Source organism: Hakea prostrata, chromosome 4, assembly GCF_041222555.1.
Source record: "Hakea prostrata isolate BN-2017 chromosome 4, UWA_Hpros_2, whole genome shotgun sequence".
NCBI lineage: Eukaryota > Viridiplantae > Streptophyta > Magnoliopsida > Proteales > Proteaceae > Hakea > Hakea prostrata.
Window position 1 is genome coordinate 3950583 of NC_142603.1, and position 25778 is coordinate 3976360.

The 25778-nt window shown below is 37.9% G+C and overlaps 2 protein-coding genes across 2 annotated transcripts; both read right to left on the reverse strand.

Annotated features, from left to right (window-relative positions):
* Positions 1-755: 755 nt before the first annotated feature.
* On the reverse strand, positions 756-3171 carry LOC149017169 (terpene synthase 10-like). The gene is made up of 7 exons (XM_089152898.1): positions 3001-3171; positions 2650-2908; positions 2170-2548; positions 1827-2045; positions 1567-1705; positions 1209-1457; positions 756-1058 (listed from the first exon to the last, which is right to left on the reverse strand). The coding sequence occupies exons 1-7, from the start codon at positions 3169-3171 to the stop codon at positions 756-758; spliced, it is 1719 nt and encodes a 572-aa protein (XP_089009024.1).
* A 2597-nt stretch (positions 3172-5768) lies between these two features.
* LOC149017170 (homeobox protein HOX1A-like) lies at positions 5769-25778 on the reverse strand. Its single transcript, XM_089151493.1, is given in 10 exon segments — positions 5769-6942; positions 7045-7134; positions 11592-11918; positions 14361-14754; positions 14756-14916; positions 15011-15123; positions 15214-15337; positions 15482-15647; positions 21037-21770; positions 25319-25778. Coding segments are annotated over 9 exon segments (2538 nt in total). The 5' UTR covers positions 21762-21770; positions 25319-25778; the 3' UTR covers positions 5769-6504.

Here is a 25778-nt window from a genome sequence, read left to right on the forward strand (position 1 = left end):
GGTTTCATTATTTATTATTTTTTCTAGTTTAATAATCCCGTTTATCTTAGTGATTTTAATGAGCCTACCAGGCCAAAAAGAAAATTAACAATTTAATTGACTCTAATTAAAAGGGTGCTATCAATTGCATGTGGAACATGTTTAACCTAGTACCATCCTATAGATATTTTTTATCTTTATTATGTTAATATACCATGGATAGTATTGATAAGGAGAGAACTTGATTTAGAGGTTGTTGGTCGCTCTCGTTTCAGATTTTGATTTAGTATTCTATGATTATGTAAGTTGGATCCAGTGAGGTTGGATGTATTTGGGGGCAACTGATGTTGCGGGTTTGAGGGATGATACTTTAATAGTATGTTTGTTATTTTTCTTTTCGCTTTTTAATACAAATGACCCTTTTAGCGAAAAATAGACCAGATCAACTGGGGACAATGGAACAGATCTGGACCCTCTCTGAGGTGTGTCGTACAGGGTCTACACCACATGGGGTTGTTGGGATCCATCTGTCTCAGGTGTAATCAATCGATGTTCCTAAAAGTATTAAAGTTTATCATGCAACAAAACAAGAAGAAAAAAAAAATCATGGAATTTATAAAAACGACTTGGCATCGAGTACAATAGATGGCGGTTATGTAATACTCCTTCCTATTATAGATTCAATACAAGCGTCTGTAACACATTAGGGTCTTATTTCCATGGTAGAGGAACGAAGAAGGTATCCTGTAGAAAAGGCACTTTCTTTAAAGGTCCATTTACAAAGGTATGGGTTCAAACAGCAATGAGTTGGCTCGATTCTTGTTGTCATCATCAAAAGTGCCATGGCCGTCTCCATATTGGTATATACATTGTGACACTCGAGCAAAATTTGTAACTATCCTGATAAATTGATGAGACAAACCGAGAGAATCATTATTATTGAATATATCACCATTCATCTTATGCCATGTCTTATCAATCATATGGCATATATGCTCACGAGCCTTGTCTTCAGATGCACCAGTTTCATACATGTATGATTGTATTGACTTCAGTGTATCACATCTTTCTAACTTGGCCTGGAAATTGTACAAAATTATATCAGTGTACAAGTTATTTCATATTCAAGGAAAAGCGAGATACTTGCTATTTGTGTGTGACGTATGGTACGTTCCCGCATTAGTGTAGGATTCTCCACAAAGTAGTGAATCGTAAGCTCACATACGTACCGCAAAAGTACCAAGATCATTAGCAAGTCGAACTATCATGGATGAGTTGTTCAATAGACTTAGATCTTGTGATAAGCAAGCTAAGGCCTCCTTTGGGATAGCATCCGGCAATTTGAAAAAGGAATGAAATAGTACGACATTGCCCCCTACTGAAATCACTGCATTGTTGAGGTACTCCTCTAGTGTTGTTTTATGTCCACTGTAATACCATTTTGCCTCTACTACGTATGCTTTGCATAGATCTACCCACTGGCACATTAACAATTAATAATTAAATAGAAATTAGTGATTGTTAGGAAGGATTAAGCGCAACTACAAAAGGCTAATGAAATAGAAATTGACATATATGCATATATACCACTTGCTTGAGGAAAGGTAAGCTGTCAATTCCGTGTTCCTTGAGGTGAAAATAGGCCCTTTCATTAATAGTGTTGAAGAGAACAAAGAAGCATATCTTCATATACTGTGGAAGTTTTTCCACTGCCTTAACATCCCATCTAGAAAAGAACATACTTTGAGTAAATTAATGAGGTAGCCAGGTAGCTTGCTATTAATGATCATTAGTCTATATATGATAATCTATAAATAAATAATAACATCATAAAGCAAATAACAGACCTCTCCACAGCATCAGTAAAGAGTTCAAGTTCCTCCAAGGTTCCATAGACATCATAAACATCATCGACCAAAGTTATCATTAAGCCGATCTTACACACATTTTTCCTAAAATTACTGAACTGAGGCTCAGGATTCATACCCAATGCCCATAAATAACATGGGATCAGACTATCCCTGGCAAAACTCAGCTGGTCTACAACGCCCAAGTTCTCCCACCACCTGAGAAGCACCGGTGAAAAGTGAAAGGATTAGAAGAGTTGTTTTTATGTGTTAGTTTCGATCCTTGAGTGTATATATATATATATATACAGCATGTAATAATGGATAGTTAAGACATATATACCTGGATAATTCAGCTAGATTATCCTGATGCAATGCTTGGCCAATGTTGTAGTCCAACTTAGCTAGTTGGAGTAAAGCAGGAATTGAGTTCTCTTTTTTCTCATAGAGATCTATATACCACCTGGCCTCTAACATTGTTATCCTCCAATGTAAAGGAAGCTCCAAGGCATGCTTCACTTGTTTTGCTAGGTTTGGTTCCATATCATTATCCTTCATAATCTCCTTTAGAACTGTCACTGTGAAGTGCTTGGCCTCCACTAGCATGCTTTCATCTTCTATTGCAAGGTGGGAAGCTTCATACAAACTTAGCAGTCCTCTTGTATCTGCAACATATCTTGCCTTGAAATTATCCGACTCGTCTTTCAAGTGATCGAACATATCTATCAGTAGACAACATACAGTACGTTATTCTGGTATAGGAAGATAAAAGAGAAGAGAAGTTCATCAAGATGGGTTTGAATGCTAGGGTTTAAATATATACCTTGGCTCACCTCATACCCATGTTTTCTAAGGAGCCTAAATCGAAGAGCTGTAGCATGGAGACTAATTTCCATATCTTCCGTGGAAACTATGGTGTCAAGGGCTTTCTTGATATCTTGCTCAAAGATGTACCCTAACCCTAGCCTCTCTATGTCATCAATCAACTCTAGCAGACCTAACTGGTCACCCTTGGCTCCAGCATCAAGCCTAAGTCTTACTTTTTCTTCCAGTTTCTTGGTTTCGCTCTTATACAACTCTTCCTGTAGAGAAATTATGTTAGCCAATGATCGAAGTAGAGGAAAGCTAAAGTCAGGAAGAATAATTAAGGATTATTAATGTGATAATTTGTCACCTTGTAACCACTGTTCAAAGATTGCACAAAGTCGAAACCCCATATGCTACGCTGGTAATTTGCTGTTCGTCTTTGATTAGTGTTGGTCAGCTGGGAGGGATTTGTATGAATGCTTGATGTTGTTGCAGCAAGGGACTTCATGCTTGATGTTGTTGCAGCAAGGGATTTCATGCTTGATGGAATCATCCAATGATGGATGGATATAGGGTTTTTTGGGGAGATTGATCCTCTGAGGGAGAAAGCTAGCCAGCAACTTTGATCGATAATGCAAGAAGCTACTCTGGAGGATGATTGATGGAAACTCCTCTACTTGCCATGCAATGTCTCTCCCACTTTCTTTATATACTAGTAATTCCATCATGATAAATGCACGCTTGGATTATTTTAAAGAAAATCCATTTACTCTGGAGCTCCAATGAATATTGTAACCGTGATGATTCTATCTCAATATGTAATTTAATAATAATATAACATGTAGTTATATTAATGTATAACCTACTAATATTGGTGTATATCTCATCTCATAATGATGATAGGTAGTTCTACTTAATTGATTACATTTTTCGTGGAACAAGTATAAAGATAGGGGTATAAACGGATCAAATTCAGATTAGATAGGTCTGATTTGTTATATGCAAATTTAATTGTTAATGGATATGTCATAAAATATCTTTTCCAACTAAGTAGATGACCGAACAAAAGTTTTCTTCTTCACAATTTAAGTTTATTTGTTTAAACGATTCTATTTTGTCACTAACGTTAAAACAACAATGATCAATTTCAATTTAATTAATAATATATTCTTCTAGACCAGATGTTATAGAATAGATGTTATATGATGTTCCACATTTCTCCTTTCATTAACGAGTAATGGTGCCTCTAACATGTGTTGATGTCCATTTGCCCAACATAAGTTTTATAGTAAAGTTTTTTTTTATTTGTTGATGTTAGCAAAAAGTGATAGACAAACAAAATATGACGTCAGATTAAGAAGAAAAAAAATTAGGTGGTTCAAATAGTATTTTCTTTCATGTGCATCTTTCCTTTTTAGTTTTCTTATTTCAGAGAGGTGGTTTTTTTTTTCCCTCCTTTTAGAGTTTCATTTGCTGATGCTATTTTTATTTGATTATGTTGTTGGCTTTCATGGTGTAAGAAAGAAAGCTTTTATCTAAACAGCAATTTGGCTATTATTTGCTATTTTTCATTTGATCTTTCTGAGCATAATATGGTTTTAGTCTCAATTATACGAGCTTTTCAAAGGATACTGAACTAGCTACGGCACTTGGCAGTTTTTTGAAGCAGGTTTAGGCTTTTTGTTTTTCCTATAAGATTAATGGGAACATGGCACTCAGTGTCAGTATGACTTCAAGCTGAAAGAGCTGGGACGTTGAAAATTGAAAACATTATCCAAAAATATATATATATATATATATAAACAATTCTCAATGCAAAAAAAATCAGGGTTTACGAAAACGTATGTGGTAACTTCAGGGCTCATTATTATTAGAGCTAAGTTCATGTTTTTGGGAAAATTTCAAAGCACTATATGAGTGGGAGACTTTAACTCATAGAGTTTATCAATATCAAATAAGGGCAGTATGGATCTTATATTTATATAAGTGTAACTGTATGAATGGAAGAATGGGTCAGGTAGAAAAGATCTCTACCATCGAAACATACTTAATGGTGGTGCAATCCTGCAAATCCTTTCCATCCAACTGCTCGTCCTCCCGATTCCCCTATACATAGGCAAACCTTGTGTCAGGCTTATGCAAGTGTGGGGAGATGGGAAGACGGCCCAGATCTCCACTCGCCTCTCGACCTTTTACGTAATTTTTTAAGTATTTTAGCTAAGTATATATGATGTCTCAGCAATAATCTGAAGGAAAATAAAATGTACCCAAAAATCCATTTCTTCGATGGGCTTTAGATGTAAATTTTGGGCCTTTTTTGTATCAACTCTTCTCCTCCTCATTTTTTTGGATATATTTGATATTTACATTAAATCTTATGTTTGTTTAAAATAACAAAAAAATTCCTTTCAGAATTCATAATAGATCTTTTGTTTATTATGGATTTTTCGATCAAAAACTTATTTTATTTACTTAAAATACAAATGTAAATTGAGAATATAATATTAAATACACATCCATTTTGTAAAAACTCTATTGTTTATGCATTAGCTTATTCGAAAACCCTAATGCACATTTTTATTTTAGCATACTAAACTTATTTTTCATTACAGAACTTATTCTGCCAAAATTATCAAACAATTTTTCATTTTTTGTAAAAATAAATAAGAAAGGATAGATAAGTATTGATACAAATAGATTAGCTATTAAGCATCTTACTCTGGAATCAAAGGGTAATGTAGATCATAGTGATGAATCACACCTCGTTTTTTTAACAAAAAACCTTCTTCATGCTTCTTTGACGCCTTCACTTACAAACACCATTCCCATACCACATTGCTTGCAACCGATTTTGCTGTGCAATGCTCCATCCCTTAGCCATGATGCTATGTGCCAGGGATAAGCTCATTAACAAATCCCGAACACTTATTATTACATACTTTGACCAAGTTATTTTTTATTTTTTATTTTTTAGGGGTAAACTATCAAGTTAAATTGGAAAGTTATGTAAAAGGGATAAACTCAAATTGATTACTAAACCTGATATCACATTATTCTCCCCAGAAAAAGCCAAACTGAGAAGGGAACAAAGTCGAAGAGTTTCAATAAGTTCGCAATAAGCATTTGAATAACTACCAGCACGGTCTGTTGTAAGCCTAGAAAAACAACTCAAGATCGTAATGAACTATACATTGTCCATGTAGCTAATAATCCCCCTAATTTCAACCGATATCCTAATGAACTTTGATGTTTATTTTAAATATTCTATATTCTAAGTAACTTCAAAAACAAAACATCTTACTACCAGAAAAACAAAACATCTAACATTATTCCACAACAAAAATCTAACTTGACGGACAAAATGCTAGAAAATAAATAGAGCCTTACAAAGACAGAATAACAGAAAACGTTCCCAGCCTCTCCAGTAGTAATTCCTCCTCCAAAACTCTGGGATGGAAGAGATCATCAGAATCGCCAGATAACCATCAAATTGTCCGCCTGAAGCCTGTTTAATTGCCCTATCCAAAAGGGTCACCTAGTTCGACTTCCTAAGTACTTTGGGGTAAATGATGTGAGATCCCAGAACAACCGGTTCATCATCCATGGCATCATTTTATGTGGAGGGTTCCATTACCTTCACTCCCACGTCCTGTATAATGTACTTTCTTTCAAATTATCCAACAGGATCAATCCCAGTCAAGCGGACAATTTGGGTTAGTTTTTGAAGGTAAACTCATCAATTTTCTAATTCAAAGAGATAACTCACCAATGTCAAACGAAGCAAATCTCCGTGCCAAATGAGAGCGTGGGATCAGCAAGTTATCCAGGGCCTATCTGTACTCCATCTTGGGGAGGGACAGGTTATCCTAGGTCATGAGGCAGATTTTCTACTTCTGGTCTGGATCACAGGTTGCTTCAGTTCTGGTTTTGGATTCTGATTAATTAGTGAAGTTGCTTGGGTTCTTCGTGATTCCTCATTAGTAGCCTTTGTTGGCTTCTTTCTCTTCCCTTCTGATTTTTCATCATTCATTGGACCCCTCCTCTTTCTGGACTTCCTTGCAGCTGGTTTCTTCTGACTGCTTTCTGCTGGGGCTGATTTTGTTCTCCCATTTCCACCGCTACAATCTGTGCCAACATCCTCACCAGACCCTGTTTTACTGAATCGTTTATCTTCACCAACATTATCTTTTGCATCTTTAGCAGGTTCACTATTTATCTCCTTGTTTGAGGAAGTTGTTTCAGCCTGGCTTACTCCAGTATTTGCTGATAAGCGCAAACTCCTGCGAGCATTCTCAAACCACTTGCTAACCTAAGTATCCAAAAAACATAATAAGGCAGGTATAAAGCAGCAGTCAGAAGCAAATACCTAGAGTCCTTGCTCCAATTAAAAATTAAATAAAAAACTAGAGACCTGCCGGATTGTGATTCCTAGTTCTTTCACCAATTTCTCTTTCGTTGCTCGATCTGGATACTGGTTTTCTCTCAATGACTCAGATAGCCTCTGCATTGCAAAAATTTTATCGCATACTTGAATGAGAAGTTGAAAATTAGAAGAGTTCATATAGCAATTCCAACAAAAATAAAACATAATTCCACAGACAACTAATAAAGGAAAAACATGTTTTATATCACTGATCAACAATGTTCACAAGTCACAGGGGACAAGTACTCAGAGGTAAATTTTATTTAAATGTGGATTGCTAATTGACACGGTCCCTAGAAAAGCAAATTCATGCCACCCAGAATCATGGTTTAAAGTATCCCATGAAATGACATGATACTAGCCAGTATGTATCCATATTGGATACAGCCGATATGATACATATCAATCTCCAAATATGAATAGTGCAGGAACAGAGGCTGGTGCCGGGAAATGGCGGTTAAGTATCATACGAAAGAAAAATAACAGACGGATTATCATAACCACTAAGAACTTTCTTGTCCACAGAAAACTTAAGAACAATCTTAAGCAGTAGGTCATTGTGACAATTAACAGGAAAGAGACAGAGGAACATGATCCTTCACGAATTGTTGTTTGGCTACCAAACATGAGTCTCCAGGCACCGTGGCATCGGAATCAGCAATTGTGGGTCCCATAGTTGTTACAGTCAGTCGTCCTCTGTCTGGAGAAATCGTAACTGTTATGTTATTTTCATTTGTTAGAGATGTATCTAGTAGCTTCTGTTCCTCTATAACTCTCAGAGAAGAATGTGAATGAACATAGCATTATTGTCTTCCCTTTTCTCCTTCTAATTTCTCTTCCCGTTCCTCTATCTCTTTCCGGTTAGTTGTCATAATGACCTACTGCTTAAGATTGTTCTTAAGTTTTTTGTGGACAAGAAAGTTCTTAGTGGTTATGATAATCCATCTGTTATTTTTCTTTCGTATGATACTTAACCGCCATTTCCTAGCACCAGCCTCTATTCCTGCACTATTCATATTCTCTTTTTTCCTTTTACGAGCCATGTATGGGATTGCACCAAAATGTATCAATCAGTATAATACAATAATTGGTACGAGACAATACGTCTCTTAAAATCACATGACCGATACGATACTTAATACTGATACTTTAAACCTCACCCAGGATAGTTGTCATCTAACTTAATAAATAGAGTCTACCAAGTGTACAAGGCTTCCCACCACTGCAGGGTCTTGAGGGCAGCCTTACCCCTAGTTATGATGAGAGGCTCTCTCCAGACTTAAAGCACAGGCTATAGTATAAGCATTTTAATTGAAAAACTAGCAACAAACATAAATCGATATAAATTTGTTAAGTATTAACAAGGCATTTTGTTGCCTTGGAAGTTGGAACCGAGAAAGTATGTACATAACAATGACCGTTTGATAACCATATACAACATAAGAGAAAAAGCTTAGGACAAGGGGTTCCCAACTTTGATAAACTTCAAGATTTCTAGTTTTCGGTTCGAGAAAAAACCAGGATTAAGCTTACCCACCACGCCTTCGCAGATGACCTCATGATATTCTCAAAAGCCAACCAGTCTTCCATCTCCTACATCTTCTCAGGCCTCTCCCTCTTCAAATCCCTTTCTAGGCTCCAGGTCAACCTTGATAAGTCTACCCTCTTCCTCTCCAATGTCTTTGATTCGGTGCGCTCTACCCTCCTGTGGCTCATTCTTTTAAGCCTAGCTCCTTTCCTAGAGTCTATCTTGGCCTTCCTTTTATTCCTGGTAGATTCACTAGCCACCACTGCACCCCGATGCTTTACCAGATTTGTAAGAAGCTCAAACTTTGGAAAGACAAGCTTCTCTCCTTCGTTGGTAGGGTAGTGCTCATTCACTCAGTCCTCCGAATCTTTTTATCTCTAGTAGTGTGGCATCTTCTATCCCCAAATCTACCATTCATGCCATGAAATTCCTCTTTTGTGCTTTCCTTGAAAAGGTCAGGATCCTCCCACTTCCTTTACCCCATTAGTTGATTAGACACTTGTCGCCCAAAACCTAAAGGGGGTTTGGGGATTCACTGCATCCAAGAGGTCTTACTAAAACTCATTCGGAACATCGCTTCCAAGCAAGATTCAATTTAGCTTAACTGGGTCTACTCCTATCTTCTCAAATCTTACTCTATTTGGACTACTGCCATCCCCCCAACCCTTCCTAGGTCTGGAGGAATCTCCTCCTCCTCCTCCTCCTCGACTGCATGATCTCTCCGCCATTTCGATCTAAATCTCTACCAAGTCTTCCACCCACTTTTGGCTCAATCCATGGCATCTGATAAGTATTCTTTTCACCTTCTTTGGTCCCTATGCAACTAATGAGACAACCCTAAAGTAGACCCCTCTCTTCACCTTTATCACTAATGGCTCTTGGTCATCTCTCCCCCAACCTAGTCTCTGTTAGGGCCCTAGGATGACACCATGTGGAGAAGAGAGAGTATTAGGGTTAGTTGAGGGGTAATAAATAGAGTGAAAATTGAGTGGGGAGGGGATCAAATGATATTGGAGTGTTTCTTGGGCAGCCGTAGGCTGAGGGGCACCATGAGGTGTTGGGGGTGACTAGCACCATTAAAACCAGCTCTATCTTGTTAATTCTTGTATTTTTGTATTGATTTTCAGAGGGATTAGTAGGGTCTTATCAATCTCACACAAGTTTGGGATTCTCTGCCCCAATCTCCCCCCCCCCCTCTTAATTGACTTTCCCCATGACCTCACTGTTTGGATCCCCTCTCACACTAAATCTTTCTCCACATCCTTTGCTTAGAACTTGCTTTGCTTGCCCTCCTCCCCAATCCTTTGGCCTCCCCTAGTTTGGTAAAAAGACCACATCCCCGCCACTCATTCACTCTTTGGAGAACTCTTAACCTGACCCTCCTCACCCAATTCTTCCTCATTAGCTACCATATCCCAGTTAGCCCTTACTGCACCCTATGTTGGAATGGTTTAGAGGACATCAATCACCTTTTCTTCACCTGTCCCTTCTCCCATTCCCACCCATTCCCAATGGGGAAAAGCCCTTGCCTCCATTTGGCCCTGTTTGAGACGGTCTTTTGGTTTTGCTCTTTGGTCTTGGATTTTGAAAAACTTTTTAGGCTCCTCCATATGCGATTGGATTGGTAAGCTAGTTTTCATTGCCATTGTCCACCACCTGTGGTGGAGCACAACCTTAGGAGATGGACTTTCAAATCTTGCTCTTTGGACATGATTTGGAAAGAGATATGTTTTGATGTTTCTTCTAGATTACTTTCTAGTTCCCACCCCCCAGTTGATGATAACCCTAGGAATAGGTTCATTGTTGTCTCATGGGGCCTTAGCTCTTCTATCAAGTCTCTTGCTTGAAGCCGCCCCCCCCTCTCTTGTCATCCACTTGTTCATTCTTTGCTTTGCTGATTTATATAGTTATTATTCATCCAAAAAGGAAAAACCAGGGTTAAAATCCCAGAAAGTTTGGGCACTTGGAATAAGATGAAGGTTTCAAAATATTTCAGATGCTAGAACTTGGTGTTTGTACATTGGCTTCAGGCTCACATTAAGGGGTTAACTTCTATGTCATGAGGTTGGTAGAGGGGGCACTGGATTAGTCAATCGAGACATCATTTTATACAAGTCCCTTTAAGTTGTTACTTTCTCACAGTGCTTGTTTGGATTTGGCAGTCAGCTGCTGTTGTTGTGACTTACATTCTATACCACAACTATTATTTAGAGGGGGGGGGGAAATAAAAAAATAAAAATAAAACAAAAAAATTACTTCATGTAAATCCACCTCCAACCCCCCGCCCCCAACAACAAAAAAAAGAAGAAGAAAAAAGTGACCCTTTAAGGTAAGAAATGATCGCAAGCATTTCTCTAGAGTTTAATTGCTGGAGAATAAAGTGCAATACAATAATTATCAGATTGATCTAGGGGCTCATGGTTGATTAGTTAGCAACTAACCCGAACAACCACTCCAATGTCCCATAATCATTCTCTTCACCAGGCTGGATCTACAAACCAACAAGGCCCTTCTTCTCAAAACAAAGAAGATTGGACTGAGGTACATTTATAGGTAACATATTTTTCTTTAGAGAGGTGATTACTAAATAAATTTTCACTAATTATACTGGTATCATTTTATCCCTCACCAAATCATATGAGTGATCTTGGCCCTTCTTTATCCATTACAAAGTTGGAGCACTTCTTGACCACAGTAAAGGTCAAAATAAAAATAGTCCTGGTGACTCGATCAAGCACCAATTCTAAGACTAAACTTCTGCTGATGATCACTTTCTAAAGTGAACCATAAGCAAGAAGAGAAAACCACAATATTCATATGGTGCATACCAGTAAGAAGACAGTATCTTCCCCAGGCAGGTGTAATATATTGATATAAGGGAGAAATAATACCACATGGTTTCTACATAATACTGAAGGTAGGTCATAATCTTCACTGTTAAAAAGAGAGAGAGAGAGAGAGAGAGAGAGAGAGAGAGAGAGAGGAAAAGGAAGTTAAAACATAATACCTTTGTTACGACAAATCCAAGTCTAGATGGTGATGCAGTAGCCAACTTCCCAGAAGAGCAAGGCTCTGAACCATCTTTGCATCTACCATGTGCTGACTCATTTGCACCTTCAACATTGGGCTCCTGGCGAGTTTTTCTTTTTGGAGTATTTTCAGTCTCTCCTGAGTTTTGCTTTGTATATTTAGTACCATTTGCGGAGGTGGTAAATTTTGTCTTTGGTGATACAGAACAATTACTCACAGCATTGCTCTTCCCTTTTCTTGATGCATTTCCGACAGTAAAATCTTCATCATCACTTGAATCAGAAGGAACGTCCCCATATGTTACCTTTAAAATCAGGGAATGACAAACAATGAAGCCGGAAAAAAACGGAGATAAAATTAATAGACAACACACAATTGATTTACCTTGAAGATTGCATTTGATTAAGAAGATAAATCATACAGGAAAACACATCAAGCTACTATTCATCAATATCACAACAGCCTCCTCAAGCACAATGAAACTGGTTTTTGCACAAATTAGTGAAGGAAGATGAAAAATTTTGTGAATCCAAATTACAGTCTTTGAGGCAAAGCAGTCATCTTGCAAGTCTCCGTCCCAACAAGGAGTTCATTGTCGTTCTGCCATCTGATGGATCAAAGTCACTGAGATTCAATAATGCAGATCCAGCATTGGATTAGTATCCTCTTGTGCGTTGCCAAAGCAACCGTGTTTTTTTTTTTTTTTTTTTTTAAATTTGGAAGGTCCAAGATTGAAGAACAGTTAACCTATATTCTTCATGTGGCTGAATTGACAACCTACAAACCCCATCATCATTCAATCCAAAGCTTCACAAGGCTCCTTCATCCAGGTACTTGGCAACCTACACTCCATCATCCTTCTCATATCACCCTTTTTATTTTTATTGAAATTTAAAGTTCAAATCTATACCAATTGAACTAGCAGATTTGTCTTACATTATAGGTACATTATCCCCCCCAACGCCAGTGACCTCAGATACCAGTTGACCCCATTCTGATCACCCAATTTAAAGATAAAAATATTTTCTTGAATTTTTGTATCCCCTAAAACCCCTGAAATAAAAACCTTCATATTTTCTAATTTAACCATCAAAATCCATCCAAAATTGAGGGATCATATCCCCATATCATTACCTACCTTCCATCCAAAGTTTCAACCCTTTATGACACCTCTAGACCCCAGTTTTCCATCTCAGGAAATTTATTCCAAATTCCTATTGGATGGTAAGTATCTCTGATGCCCCTGGAAACCTAACCTGTTTCCCCTAAAACCAAACCTAACCATTGCATTTGTGATTGCTAAGCCATTCTATATTAACCACATCAATCCTAACTAGCAAAATCATCACATCACAGCCCATATCACAAAGACACCCCCCCCCCCCAAGCCCATAACCAAATTTTCAAGAAATACTTTCTCAGTCCCATATAAGCTGGTTCTCTTAAAGATCATGGAAAAGCTAGCTCTCATTCATTTGAGGCTATATCGTTCAATTCAGGAAAGAGATCAAGATGGGCAGAGTAGACGGTTGATGACAAGGCAGGGATGTAACAGCAAATTTTTTTTAGAGATCCTTTTATACGTTCACAATATAAAAGCATGTAAACCCATCATTTTAATCATATGGAAACCCATCACGTATTGCTTTTGTTCTGCATTTCTCTCCAACCCTTTTCCTACTGCATCAGGAACTGGGTGGACCAGCCACCTACCCAAAGGCTTTAAAATATTTTCCAATTATTGAAAGAACAATTGATTTACTTATCAAGCAGTAATTGTCAAATCCAAATTCTGCAGAAGCATCCATTTATTTATTTTCCAATAGATTAAAAAATTCTATACCAATAAAAAAATGATTTAAAATATTAAGTCATATAGCCATTATAAAAGTTTCTATTGTAATATCATATGCAAATGGCAAAATGGTGCAAGACATCAACACATTGGCACTCGGTGAAATTCTCCAAAGTTTGTTTATTGTGGAGTACAAGTTTGTTAATCCCCCATTTTAATTTATTATTATTTATGAGTATGTGTTATAGTCAATATTCTGAAAGCAGCCATAGTGGCTAAACTGATTGACTTGTCACCAATTTATAATATGAAGGGATCAATTAACACACAATTATATGTATTTTTCATAATTGAAAAGAAAAAGACCATTATCCGCTACTTACATTCATACATAATCACCAACCAAGGTGTTCTTATTGAACACTTTCTGCCAATGCACTATTCCCAACCCCAAGATAATGTTTTAAGCTTAGAACCATCTGATCCAGCAACCGATCACCTGGCTTTTGTAAGAGATCCATGAGCAGCAAGTTTATGTACCATACCATGCTGGCTGATACTTGACCAAAATGTGTTGTATCTTTAAGGTACCAACCGTAATACAAACATATAGGACATGAAGATTGGTATTAATAAAATTGTATCATATCACATCAGTTGATACTTGATACTAACCAAAATAACCTGAGAAAAATTTTTTAAATGCGTCCTGTAATCAGGTAATTCACGGAATCTCAAGTTACAAAATCCATGTCCACATTGGGGAGCCAGATACCGCATTGAGTTCAATCAGATGTCGAATCTATTCATGACCAAGTAACAGGGGGAGGGGTCAATAGTGCTTCTTACCATTTTCTTTCCAGCTGCCCAGCGAGATATCACCATGGCACATTAAAAAATGACCAACTGAAGAACATTATAGAAGACAGGAATCTAGAGATGAGAACTTACATCATGCAGTTGCTTGTAGTTCAACCTCTCGACACTCCTTTTTCCTGAAGGAAGAATAGCATTTGGATCTGCCTCCAGAAGGGACTGAAGCTCAGAATCAACTGATTGTTTTTTCTTTTTAACTACTGTGGATGTTTCCCCTGAACATCTGGTGGATTTAGCATCACCCACTGACAATGATTCAGGAACATCATCAGCGCCATAACATTTGCTATCCCCCCCTGAAGCACTGAAATCTTCAGAGTCAGAAGTAAAATCAGAACTTGAGGATTCCCTCTTCACCTTTTCATCATCATCTGGGCAATTAGGATCAAAATCATCATCTTCTGAATCATCAGAAGGAAGTCCCATGAAAGGGTCATCATTGGGTAAAGCCTCTAAGTCCTCAGATGCAGGAGAAGTCAGATTCTTCAGAACTTGAGTCTTCTGACTGGATTTTTCCGTCATCCTGTGGACCATCAGGGTGATAGTCATCATCTTCAGAGTCATCTGATGGCAATCCTAAGTCATCATTTTGCTTAACAGCTACAGTAGCGGCTGCCTCAGGAAAAACTTTCTGCACACATAGAAGAAAGGCAAAACATTCAAGGATGGAAAAATATAACATTTACCCAATGGACTGAAAAGAGACTAGAGGTTTCACAATCAACCTCCCAGTTATCATCAACAGAGAGATCAATTCCTTGAGAGTCATTAAGCAAGTCAATGCAATCTACTTTGCAATCACATCCAGGGCATAACCAGCCCTCATCTCCAAGAGGAACTGCACAGCAGAAAACGTAGAAACGTGTTACCAAATTAACCACTGGTTCAAAGTAGCAATATGACTACAGTTGAACAGTTTGAGAGTTACTTTCTTCTTTTAACAATGGGGGTTCCAAACACATCTGATGAAACCCACGGTCACACATTCCATCACAAAGTATAATATCGTTATCGGTAGTCAAGTCTTTGGACCCGCATTTGGCACAAAATATCTGCCATAAGATGGATATATATCTCAGCATTTGCTGTTCCAAGAGTACTGCTCATCCACTATTGATGTATATAACAAAACAATAAACAACAGCTAAAGAATTAGGAAGTGAAACCAAGCTTATGAGGTCAATGACTTAGCTTACATCCTCACTGGAGATTTGTCCATCAGAATCAAATAAAGATTCCTGGAGCTTTCCCTCAGCACATGAAGAATCAATATGTTGAAACAAGTTGCGTATTTTCTTTTTGCAAATATAAATTTCTGTTTTGGCACGTTGAAGCTCCTTCTCAGGCTTAATCTTTTCTGAACTGCGTAGATTTATAGAAGGTTACACTAAGAACAAGAAACAAATAACTAAAAAGAGAAGTACATGTGTAAGGGTAAAGAACATAAGTTTAATCCCTAGCCAAGAGACCACAAACATCCCAAGTCTTCATCACCAGAAAATTCAATTAGCCTCAGGAGTAAAAAATGTTCCAGTAATGGCCACCAGCCGAAATTCAATAATGACAGATCAACAGACTGACCACAATTTAATACACCTAACTTAAAATCACACCAAAGAGTAAACAAAGACATTCAAATGATACTCTTACGTAAATATCCAGAATCTGCTATGCAGTTAAGGACCAGCCTATGCATAGAATGGATATTGTGGATATGCGAATGTTTGAAGGGCAAAGTGGTAGACCATGATCGAAGACAACCTCTCAGTGAAAGCCAGGGGCAAAAAGCTGCATGCATTATGAGCCTCCCCAGATCCTGTAGTGGCAGGAGCCTAATGCACCACGTACTCCCTTTTAGCCTACAGAAGAAGCAAAGTTAGTTGAATTCTCAGCTTCGGTGCCACTAGCCCTAAGGTTTCTTTTGACTTATATAACAGGGAAGAAAACTTGTGAGGTGGGCCCCAAATACATGTGTAGCTTTTTGGTGGCTAGCATTGGTTAGAATGTTAAGCGGATCATAAAAGAATTAATGCCAGAAATAGTACAGGCACAGGCATGCGAGTAATAGTAGAGGTGGAAGGGGTCGTAGGAGCTAATAGGAAACAAAAACCAGGGAAAGAAGTAGGGCAGTTGACCACCCCGAAAGCAGGGCAAGTAAGCCAAAGCATCGGCTTGGGAATAGAGATTGGATTGAGGTTTCATCTCTTGTTCAATTCCCTCCGGTTGAGAAGCTTTATTTATTTATTTATTTATTTGGGGTGAAAAGAAAATCTATTGACATAAAGAGCTCATACACATAGCTTCTACATTACACATGCAAAAGCCATGATTGGACAGAGGCCAATCAGACTAGAGTATCACTGAAAGGGCCAGCCTAGATAAAGAATCTGCCACCAAGTTAGCGGGTCTAGGAACCAAGGAAAAATTACATAGATCAAATATTTGTGTAATACCCAAAATGTCTTCCAAATCTTCTGTCGATGGGGGAGATTCCCTCATGATCATCTTCAGCAGATCCAAACAATCCACTTACACCTCCAAATTTGAAAACCTTTACGACGAGCTCATATTAGGCCTGATCTTAGAGCAAGTGCCTCAGCTACAAGAAGAATTTCAATAAACTCTACTTGAAAATGCTGCTAATAATCTACCTCTTTCATCTCTAATAACGCTCCAGTACCCCCTCGATTGCTTTCTTCTTGCCAACCACCATCACAATTTTACTTTGACAAAACGCTTCTTTGGACAGAGCCAAACAAATCTATCACCTTTCAACTGCACTCGATTATAGGCAGCAAAGGTGTATTTCACTGAAAAATTAGCGACTGCAACAAACACCTGAAAAGCTTTATTCACTAACCTCAGCATCTCATCTGGGGGCCAATGGATTTTATTAAAAATAACTCATTCCTAACCCTCCATATATACAAAATAATGGAAGTGGCTAAAGCAAACTTATGTTGAGCAAAATTTTTTGTCACTACTAAAAATCCCATCCCAGTTCATAATCCACTGCTGGATGGAGTCAACCCCCCCCCCCGGGGTTGGAAGAGAAAAAGCCACTTGAGAGCTGAACTAAATCACCCTTGAAAAAAGGCAGTTAATCAAAATGTGATCTATTGTTCCAACTCACTTCCACATCTAATGCATTGCTTCTCATATGGAATGTGACGCCTAGTAAACTCACTGCCTACTGGAATGCCATTAGAAAAACACTTCCATACGAAAACCTTAGTTGTTGGCAAAGTTTTAACATTCCAACCTCTTCCAATGCCTGTCCTTGAGCTGATTCCAATTCACCTGCTGATCCCTATGATGCTCTTGCCTATTAATAAGAATATTACATAGATTTGATTGAAACTTACCTGATTTGCTTCCTCCCCACACAAAACAGTCTTCTTGAGGTAGCAAGATTAGTCGGATTTGTTGGACTCTTTCCTTGTCAATAGGTAGAAAAAATCATGGTTTGTGATCTTGTGAGATCTCACTATTTTGAGATAGCAAGTCAGCATGATCTCCTTTGAGTAAATCTCAACTGAGATTCGGTCGACTCAGCCACTTTAAATGTCATCTCTTGAGCGAAACAAGTCGAGAAGACTTGTTTTGCTCTCTCTCATCTCCCAACTTGCCTCTCGACTTGTCTCGCTCTCTCTCGCCTCCCAACTCGCTGAGACCTTCCAAACCTCCATTTTTTCCTCTCTTTTTTGTCAAATTGACGCTCAATGTTGACCTGCATCAAGGTTTAGCAGATCTACATAAAAAAAGGAAGACCAAATAAGGCCATTTGAAGTTGGTCTTCAACCAAGGCCACAACAGCTATTCATGGGCCCAAGCCCAAACTGCAAAGGAAATCTCGAGGCCCATAATCATATAAGGCCTCTACAAGCCTAGGGGCACTACCCCCAGCAACCCCTGTCAAGGCCCCTGTGTGTGTCCAAGGGAAGGTCGTCAGCAACAAAATATGAAGCATGAGCCATACCAACACTTCTATTATGAAGTTTTGATAGTTGTATTATTGTACTCTCAAGAGTCGAGAATGTGATGATGTATCGAGAGTCGAGAATGTGATGTTGTATCATACACATATGGGTGGAATTATGTTGCTACTTAAATTATTTGATGTATCTTATCACTTACTTTTCATTTATGTGTCCTAATGGTTCTATATTTTATGTTTTATAACCTTGCGTGTTCATTCCTGCAGCATTTGGGTTTCAAACCTAGGGTTGAGTTAGAATTCATACTTAGGGTTGTCTACTCACAATCTAAGGTCAATAGTGTATTTAGAAGGCCAAACATAGGCTAAATACCAACCTTGAGCCCAACCTGACCCTTCAAACCCCTTGAGATGGGCCCTTACGTTCACTAGAGTGGATCTCGACAACTCAAGCGAGATCTTACCAGCTTGAGTGAGATCTCTCTTTTGAGGGAGAGAGATAGGTGTCAAAAGCGAGATTGTGAACCATGGAAAAAACTTACTCTACAAATCTTCTCTCCAACTTATGTTGATTGGGTCAACCAGGTCCGACACTTTTTCCACGTCACAAAAATCCAGTTTCCTTATTTAAACCTTGAAATTTAATGAAGAGGGTATCCAATTATCATCCTATATCGAAATCTTCCGACCATCTCCCACAATTGGTGGGTGCATTAGTATGTCTTTATCCTGTGATAGTATAGGCAGGAGTTGATAGCTTGCTTGTTCCGTGACCAAAGGTTGAAGTAAAGCGACCGAAGGAGGCTTGGTTACAGAAGTCAAGGTAAAAGAGATTATTCCCCACATTTGCTGGTTAAAAAAAGAAGACAATGTAAGCACATCATGGAATATGCACTTCATAGTGGGGTGGAATATAGTAGGAGACAGAAGAAAAGGTGATTGGGCAGCGTTTTAATGGGGGGGGGGGGGGGAAGGACATGTGAGGAGAGAGAGTCTCAAAAGTAATTTTTCACAGAAAGTGCGGAATTTGAAAGTGAATGGGGGAGGGAAAAATAGGAGTGCCACCTCACGAGAAATGAGGTTTTGTAGAAAGCTTCCCACCCATGTAACCAAAGACTCAACAAATATGTAATTTTTGGGAAAAAGTACAACTGTCTCTCTATTTAATACCTTTTTCACTCTTCTCCGTCAAACAAAGACACCCTAAGGAAATGTGATCATTCCCAGAATCAGTTTCTTGAGTGTGGATTCTACACAACAAGACTACAAGAAAGTGTGAAACTGGACTGGATCAGTGCAAAACAGGTGACAAGATGGAGGAAAATCAATGAGGCAAATTCAGCTGATAAAAAAGGATCAACAGCTAAACCAACAGGGAATGGTGCAACCTGGAAATACCGAAAGAATCAAGGGAGCTACACAGGAATTGCAAGTTGCAGCAATAGACAATAGTGCATGTATGGATTCCACTAGAATGGAAGATAGAATCCAATTTACATAGCTGCCCTCAAGTCATTGAACAAGGATTAGAGAGTGATTTGAGACCCCCCAAGAAGTAGGCCATAAATCAAGTAACAAAAATGGTCAACCAGCACCCATGCAACAACAAACTGGAGTGCCTGCACTGCTGCAGAAAGTAATAATATGATGAAGCAATGCTATTAGCCATAGTTGTCAAGGCACCACTTTGGTATCCAAATGGTTTTCTTGGGGTCTAGGTGATCATCACCTTAACGCAAAGCATTGGTTTTAGTAGTACTAAACTTATTCATGCCAAATATTGTTTTTTTATTTCATTTTAACAGTGAACTCCACATCATTCGTAGGGAAGGTAAGGTCAAACTTGCCACATCTGGACCAGATCATCAGCTTTAAACATCTGGCATTCCTTAAAACTATATGCAAGAAAACACATAAACCCCATTTCAACCAAACAATCATAAATAAAAACTAAAATTCCAAAAGGATAAAAGGTCAACTTCCCCCTAGTTCAACAACAAAAAACTGGATTTTCAACAGTAAGTGAAAACTTTGATTTTCTAATGATTGGGTGTTTTCTCAAATCTAAAAAAATCCACAGATCTTAATATAATAAAGCATCACTAAACCCCCCCCCCCCGGCTCCCCCAAAAAAAATATTAATTTTGCTATGTAAAAAGACAGCATACACACACACATATCTCCCAAATGAGGTTTGACCAATAGATTACCCCCTCCAATATGAACCAACCTTAAGCAATCTTGGATTTGTCCAAAAGCTGGTTTTGTGCTCTATCTAATACGAAAAATCTCATATAAAAAGTAAAATAATTTGACCAATTAAAGTTTCTATACAACCAGAACACTCTTAACATCAAGAGCAGTTTAACCACTGATGAATAAGATCATATTTCTGAGAACAAATATGAGACTAGATATGCCAGGATCAATTCTGAGAACAGTATAAACCAAATGTGAGTTTTGACTGCATCAGACTTCACCAGTTCTGATATCTTCTAATTTATGCTGATTTTGACAACTTTATCTGCCTTAATATGGATATTCGATCACTTAATATAGGATTTTTTTTTTATGTGGCAAATTTTGATTTTTGATTTTTGATGACTTGATGCAGCTTAGATATCAGCAAAATTCAATCATAAGAAATGACAAAATCAATATACTAACAAAAACGTGTTTCTGCCATTGAACATCAGTAAGCAAGGAAATCCTGAATGGTTGAACGTTAGCAACCCAATGAAATCATAATCAGAAGATCCAAAATACTGCCTTTGAAATGAGATGTGGGGTCCAATCTATCTACCAGATACAAACCTTTGTCCTTTCCAACCTTCGCCAGAATAAGCATCAATCAGGCTTTGCTCGAAGCTCATTCGATGCAACAAGTACCTTAAGCGTTTCCTAGTTCTTGAGAATTCATCATTTAACTTTCTGCTTGTTGATTTCTTCTTTGATTTTTTCTTCTTCTGGGCTGTAACATTCACTGACTTATCAGCTGCAACAGGATGCACAGGAGCTTTAGAGGCCCCACAGGACCTTGACCGAAGAACTCTAGCACTACCAACTGCAGATCTTAACATATATGTTCTTTTCTGTGAACCAAGGTGGACTTTAGTTTTCTTGCGTGAAGAACTAGGATAACTCTTTCCTACGTCCCTGGCTAGAGGTTCCACTGACTGGATATTAGTAGAACCAACTCCCTGACCCAACATAGTTTCTTCAGACCCACTTTGTACATGTTTGCAGCCAAGCTGATCATTTTCTTGTGGTGCGCACTCACTTTGTACATGTTCAGAGGTAGGTTGAGAGTTTTCTTCTTTTGTATTTCCACTTAGTATAATTTCTGAGCCAGATTGATTGTTTTCTTGTGGTCTATTATCACTATGACCATGTTCAGTGCCAAGTTGTTGGTTTTCTTCTTGTGTAATTTCAGTTTGTACATGTTCCATGCGATGTTCATGGTCATGTGCTATACTTCTAATGGGGCTTGAACTTCTCCTCGTGTTATGGTTCTCTTCTGACTGAGAAACAGCATCCATATTCTACACCTGCAATAAGTTTATTAAAAGAAACATTTTCTAATAAGCATCAGATATGCAACTGGTCATAAGCATTGATTATGAAACACAATTTATTTTTGAAGGAATTAATTTTATAATGACAACATCAAAATCAAAGAAATAATGATGATATGGTAATTTAACAAAAAAGCATTACCTGTTCAAAATAAAAAACCCACTGTAAATTCTAATTTTTTTTAAGTCAAATAACTCAGACTCCTGCAACAAAGATCAAATAGATTTTCAATAATTTATGCCTGTATCTTTCCCGACACATGGAAACAGAGATGAATACGCAATTGAAAGAATGAAAGGCAAACAAAATCAGAAAGAAAAGGAACAGCCAAATGGGTTGCAATCATGTGTTAAACGAACCTTTCCATCTCTCATTCACTCTTGAACATCAAACTTTTCCAGTACAGATAGCAGAAAAGTATCATAAACAAATTCCTAAGTTCAATACAATGGAAACGGCAATCATTCAAGAGTACTTTTTTTCAAGATCAGCAAATAATATTTTTCAAGGTTGAGTAAGACACAAGGTTTGGAATGTTATATTTGGCAATATTTGCAAAGTTGTTTGCATCTTGGGGTTACAATATAATTAACACTTCACTTTTTCATAATAAAAATAAATAAAAGAGAGAAGGTGCGCAGGGACACCACCAGATCCTATAAGTTGCCTACATCATGCCACAATTGATGGCATTTTCCTAATTTAGCCATTTTAAATTCACCCTTAGTCTTATCTACAGCCATGATCTTCACTAATTTCATGCTTTAAATCAATTCAAGAATAAGTTCCATCAAGCTACTCAGGCTTGGGATTGCTCTCAACCTCAGCAGATTGAGAGAGAATGGACAAAAGAAAGAAAAAAGAAGAAAAAAAAGCAAACAAACAAATATAAACCTAGAGAAATGTGACCTTGGAATCCTCTAGACAAACAACAAATTACAATAGTGCCATGAAGGTTTTCAGAAAGAAAAGATACCATAAGGCTGCGTTTGTTTGCAAAGGTGGGTGGGAAAAAAAAAAACATGTGGGTCCCATGTGTAGTGGGGTGGGGGAGAAGGAAAGGAAATGAAAGGGTTTTGTGGAAAAGTGATAGTGGTGGGTCCCACTTTTTACTTTTCCAAACTTTCCCACAAAGTCCCACCAAATTTATGGGGTTTTAAAATGGCTTGGGGTGGGAAAGTTGAGGTGCCACATCACCAGACAAGTTTCCTTGAATCAAGGAAACTTGTCTCTTTCTTTCCCAACCCAAACAACCAAACAATCTACAATTTTGGGATTTAAGGGAAAAGTAAGAAATCTACACTTTTTTCAAGAATTTTCCCACCCCACTTTTATTCCAGCAAACAAACGCAGCCTAAGAGGTATAAAAATGTCATATCTCGATCGAGATCTCATCAAGATTTTGATATTACGGATCACATGCCTATACTAAAGAAGCTATAGCTAGCACCAAGCTGCTCAGAATTTCAACAGAAAAGGCTTCAAACTTCCTGTTTTGGTTTGGAGAAAGCAAAAACACTTTTTCTTCACTCTTGGCCTTATATTCACTCATTCCTACAAGATTGCAGCAGTGTTGACTCTACCTTTTCCTCAGGATATCTGTGTATTCAACAATTGGGAGTCTAGGAAGTAGGGTTCTAACATTCTATGACTATAGTTGGTACTCAATAGTTGAAAGTTGGGAGTATAATGTTGACATAGTTAATCTGCGAGACAAGACTGTAATTTTTTTTATAGTAGAAACTTTCAAGTCTTAAATTTATGTTTTGCTTGTCAATTAGTAGCTAATTTTATTGTCAACTCTTGTCATTCAAAGTTTCAAGCTATGTGTAGAATCTACAAATATTACATGTCTATAGTAAGGATTCAACCTTAATTGCCAACCAAGGGTTCAAGTTCAAACCATTATTTTGGTTTTCTTTTTTCTTCCCCCAACTTGAGAGTTCGAGTTTGCTTATTAATATTAGAACAAGCATCCTTTAAAGTTTCAAAGCAAACCATGCCCATTTGACCACAGCAACATCAATCCAAAACCAAAAGCAAGCACCAAACAAAAAAAAGAAGAAAGAGAGAAAGAGAGAGAGAAGCACCATTCCTTTGACAGATTTCAACAATCTCTAACTAGTTGGAACGGCAAGTTGAGACGAGTTTTCATATTCTTTGAAAATCTAACCACATTTCGACCATACAAAAGAAGTCATTAGTAGGGAAGAAGGGTTTATGGGGATATGACCATCGCCTCTCACCTATGGACTAGGTCAATCACTCATCAAACCTAATGGTGTCATTCCACTTTGAAATGAACACACACTATGGGATTTTCAAAGCAATAGAGCACAACTTCAATTAATCAAATCATGCTAGGGTACTGTGGCTTTTACAATATAAAGAGGAGTTTACTACATCAAAAATAGAAATTTAAATTAAAACTAATAAAAGTATGCCCAAACATGCAATAGTTGTGTCATGTACATTAAAGGGGGGAAACATACCAAATAAAGACACCACTAAGTAACAAAGAAATTAACCTGCTAATTTCAAATAAACCCAAGTCCCTGACATTTGGATTTATGACAGTCCCCCGTTACAATTAAAAAAAAATACTAAACCCATTGGTCCACATAACCCACTGGGCATCCAAATTAAGTCTAACTTGACACAAGCAAATCATACTAAACCCAAAACTACAGCCCATCCCTGTCATCAGAGAATGCGTTTTTGTATTTGCCTAGTAGAAACAATCACCAGAACACCTGTGTCTCCATTTTTTCTATTGTGATCACAGGATACAGTGAAAGATACACAAACCTCTTTTTCTTCATTTTATGCCTCCCTTCAATTTTAGAAAGAAACGCAGTAGTTCGGTTCCTGCAATGGTGCTCAACCTTACAGTGCTATCTGCCACTGAGAAACTGAGCCATTAACCCCTTGATTATGTGGTCAAATAAATCACAGTTACCAATTCTTTGATTTATGTTGTTAGGTCTATGATGAATCTATCATCTGAAAAGTGACATGGGATGAACAAGCAACTTCCCAAGATACATTCTTGTGAGCCTTCACGACAGAACAGTAGCAATGGTAAAACACTAAGCACACGTGTGTCTACTGACAATAAGCAAAAGAAACGAGCCGCAAGTGAACGTAGTTAGCTTATAAATTTCACAGCCATGTAAGTTTGTACATAACATAAGGACACTTCACGAACTCGGTTATAAAGATGACTATTTCAAGTGGTCGCATTTTAAAGCCACATTGTTCACAGCTCGAACGCTCCAACGATGATATTATTAAGCAAATTACAAAGATCTAGGGCTACACAACCAGAAACACGATAGCAAGCAAAACTTAGGGAATGTAACCAAAAAGAACGGCTAAAAATCGTTCTCAAAGCAATCTTTCAGAGAGCAAATAGCTAAGTCATTCGGAACGGATTGAGATTTCCAACTTCACACGAATTCACGCAAGCACAATAAGCTCATAGATCGAAAACCAGGAAAACATCAATTTGGGAGCTCACCTCAGCATTTGGAAGAATCCATCAACGTCTAGTGCCGTTCGATGCAAGAAAGAATAGAAGTCGACTCAGATCAGTTTCCAAAAAAAAGGAAGAATCGAATCGGAGGAGGGATAAGAGAACCGCGGAACTGAAATAAAATATGAATCAGAATGAATATATTTCCCGCCTTTAAGATCCCAAAAAAAAAAAAAAAAAAAAACCAGGTTAATTGAGCTTTTCCCCGTTCGTCAAGTCGGCAAAGTATATCTCCATTGGTTACTGTTGGAGAAACGTATAAATCCAGCAGCGACGAAATGTGATTGGTGGAGTGTTTTTCGATCTCACCAAAGATTTTCTGCTCCCGATAATCTCTCGCCGTCGAGTTAGGTGTTTTCATCAAGACAATGATGACGTGTCGCAGTTTCAGGACTTGAGATGGTGTGATGGACCGATGGAATCTTGAGTAATGATAGCATGCCTC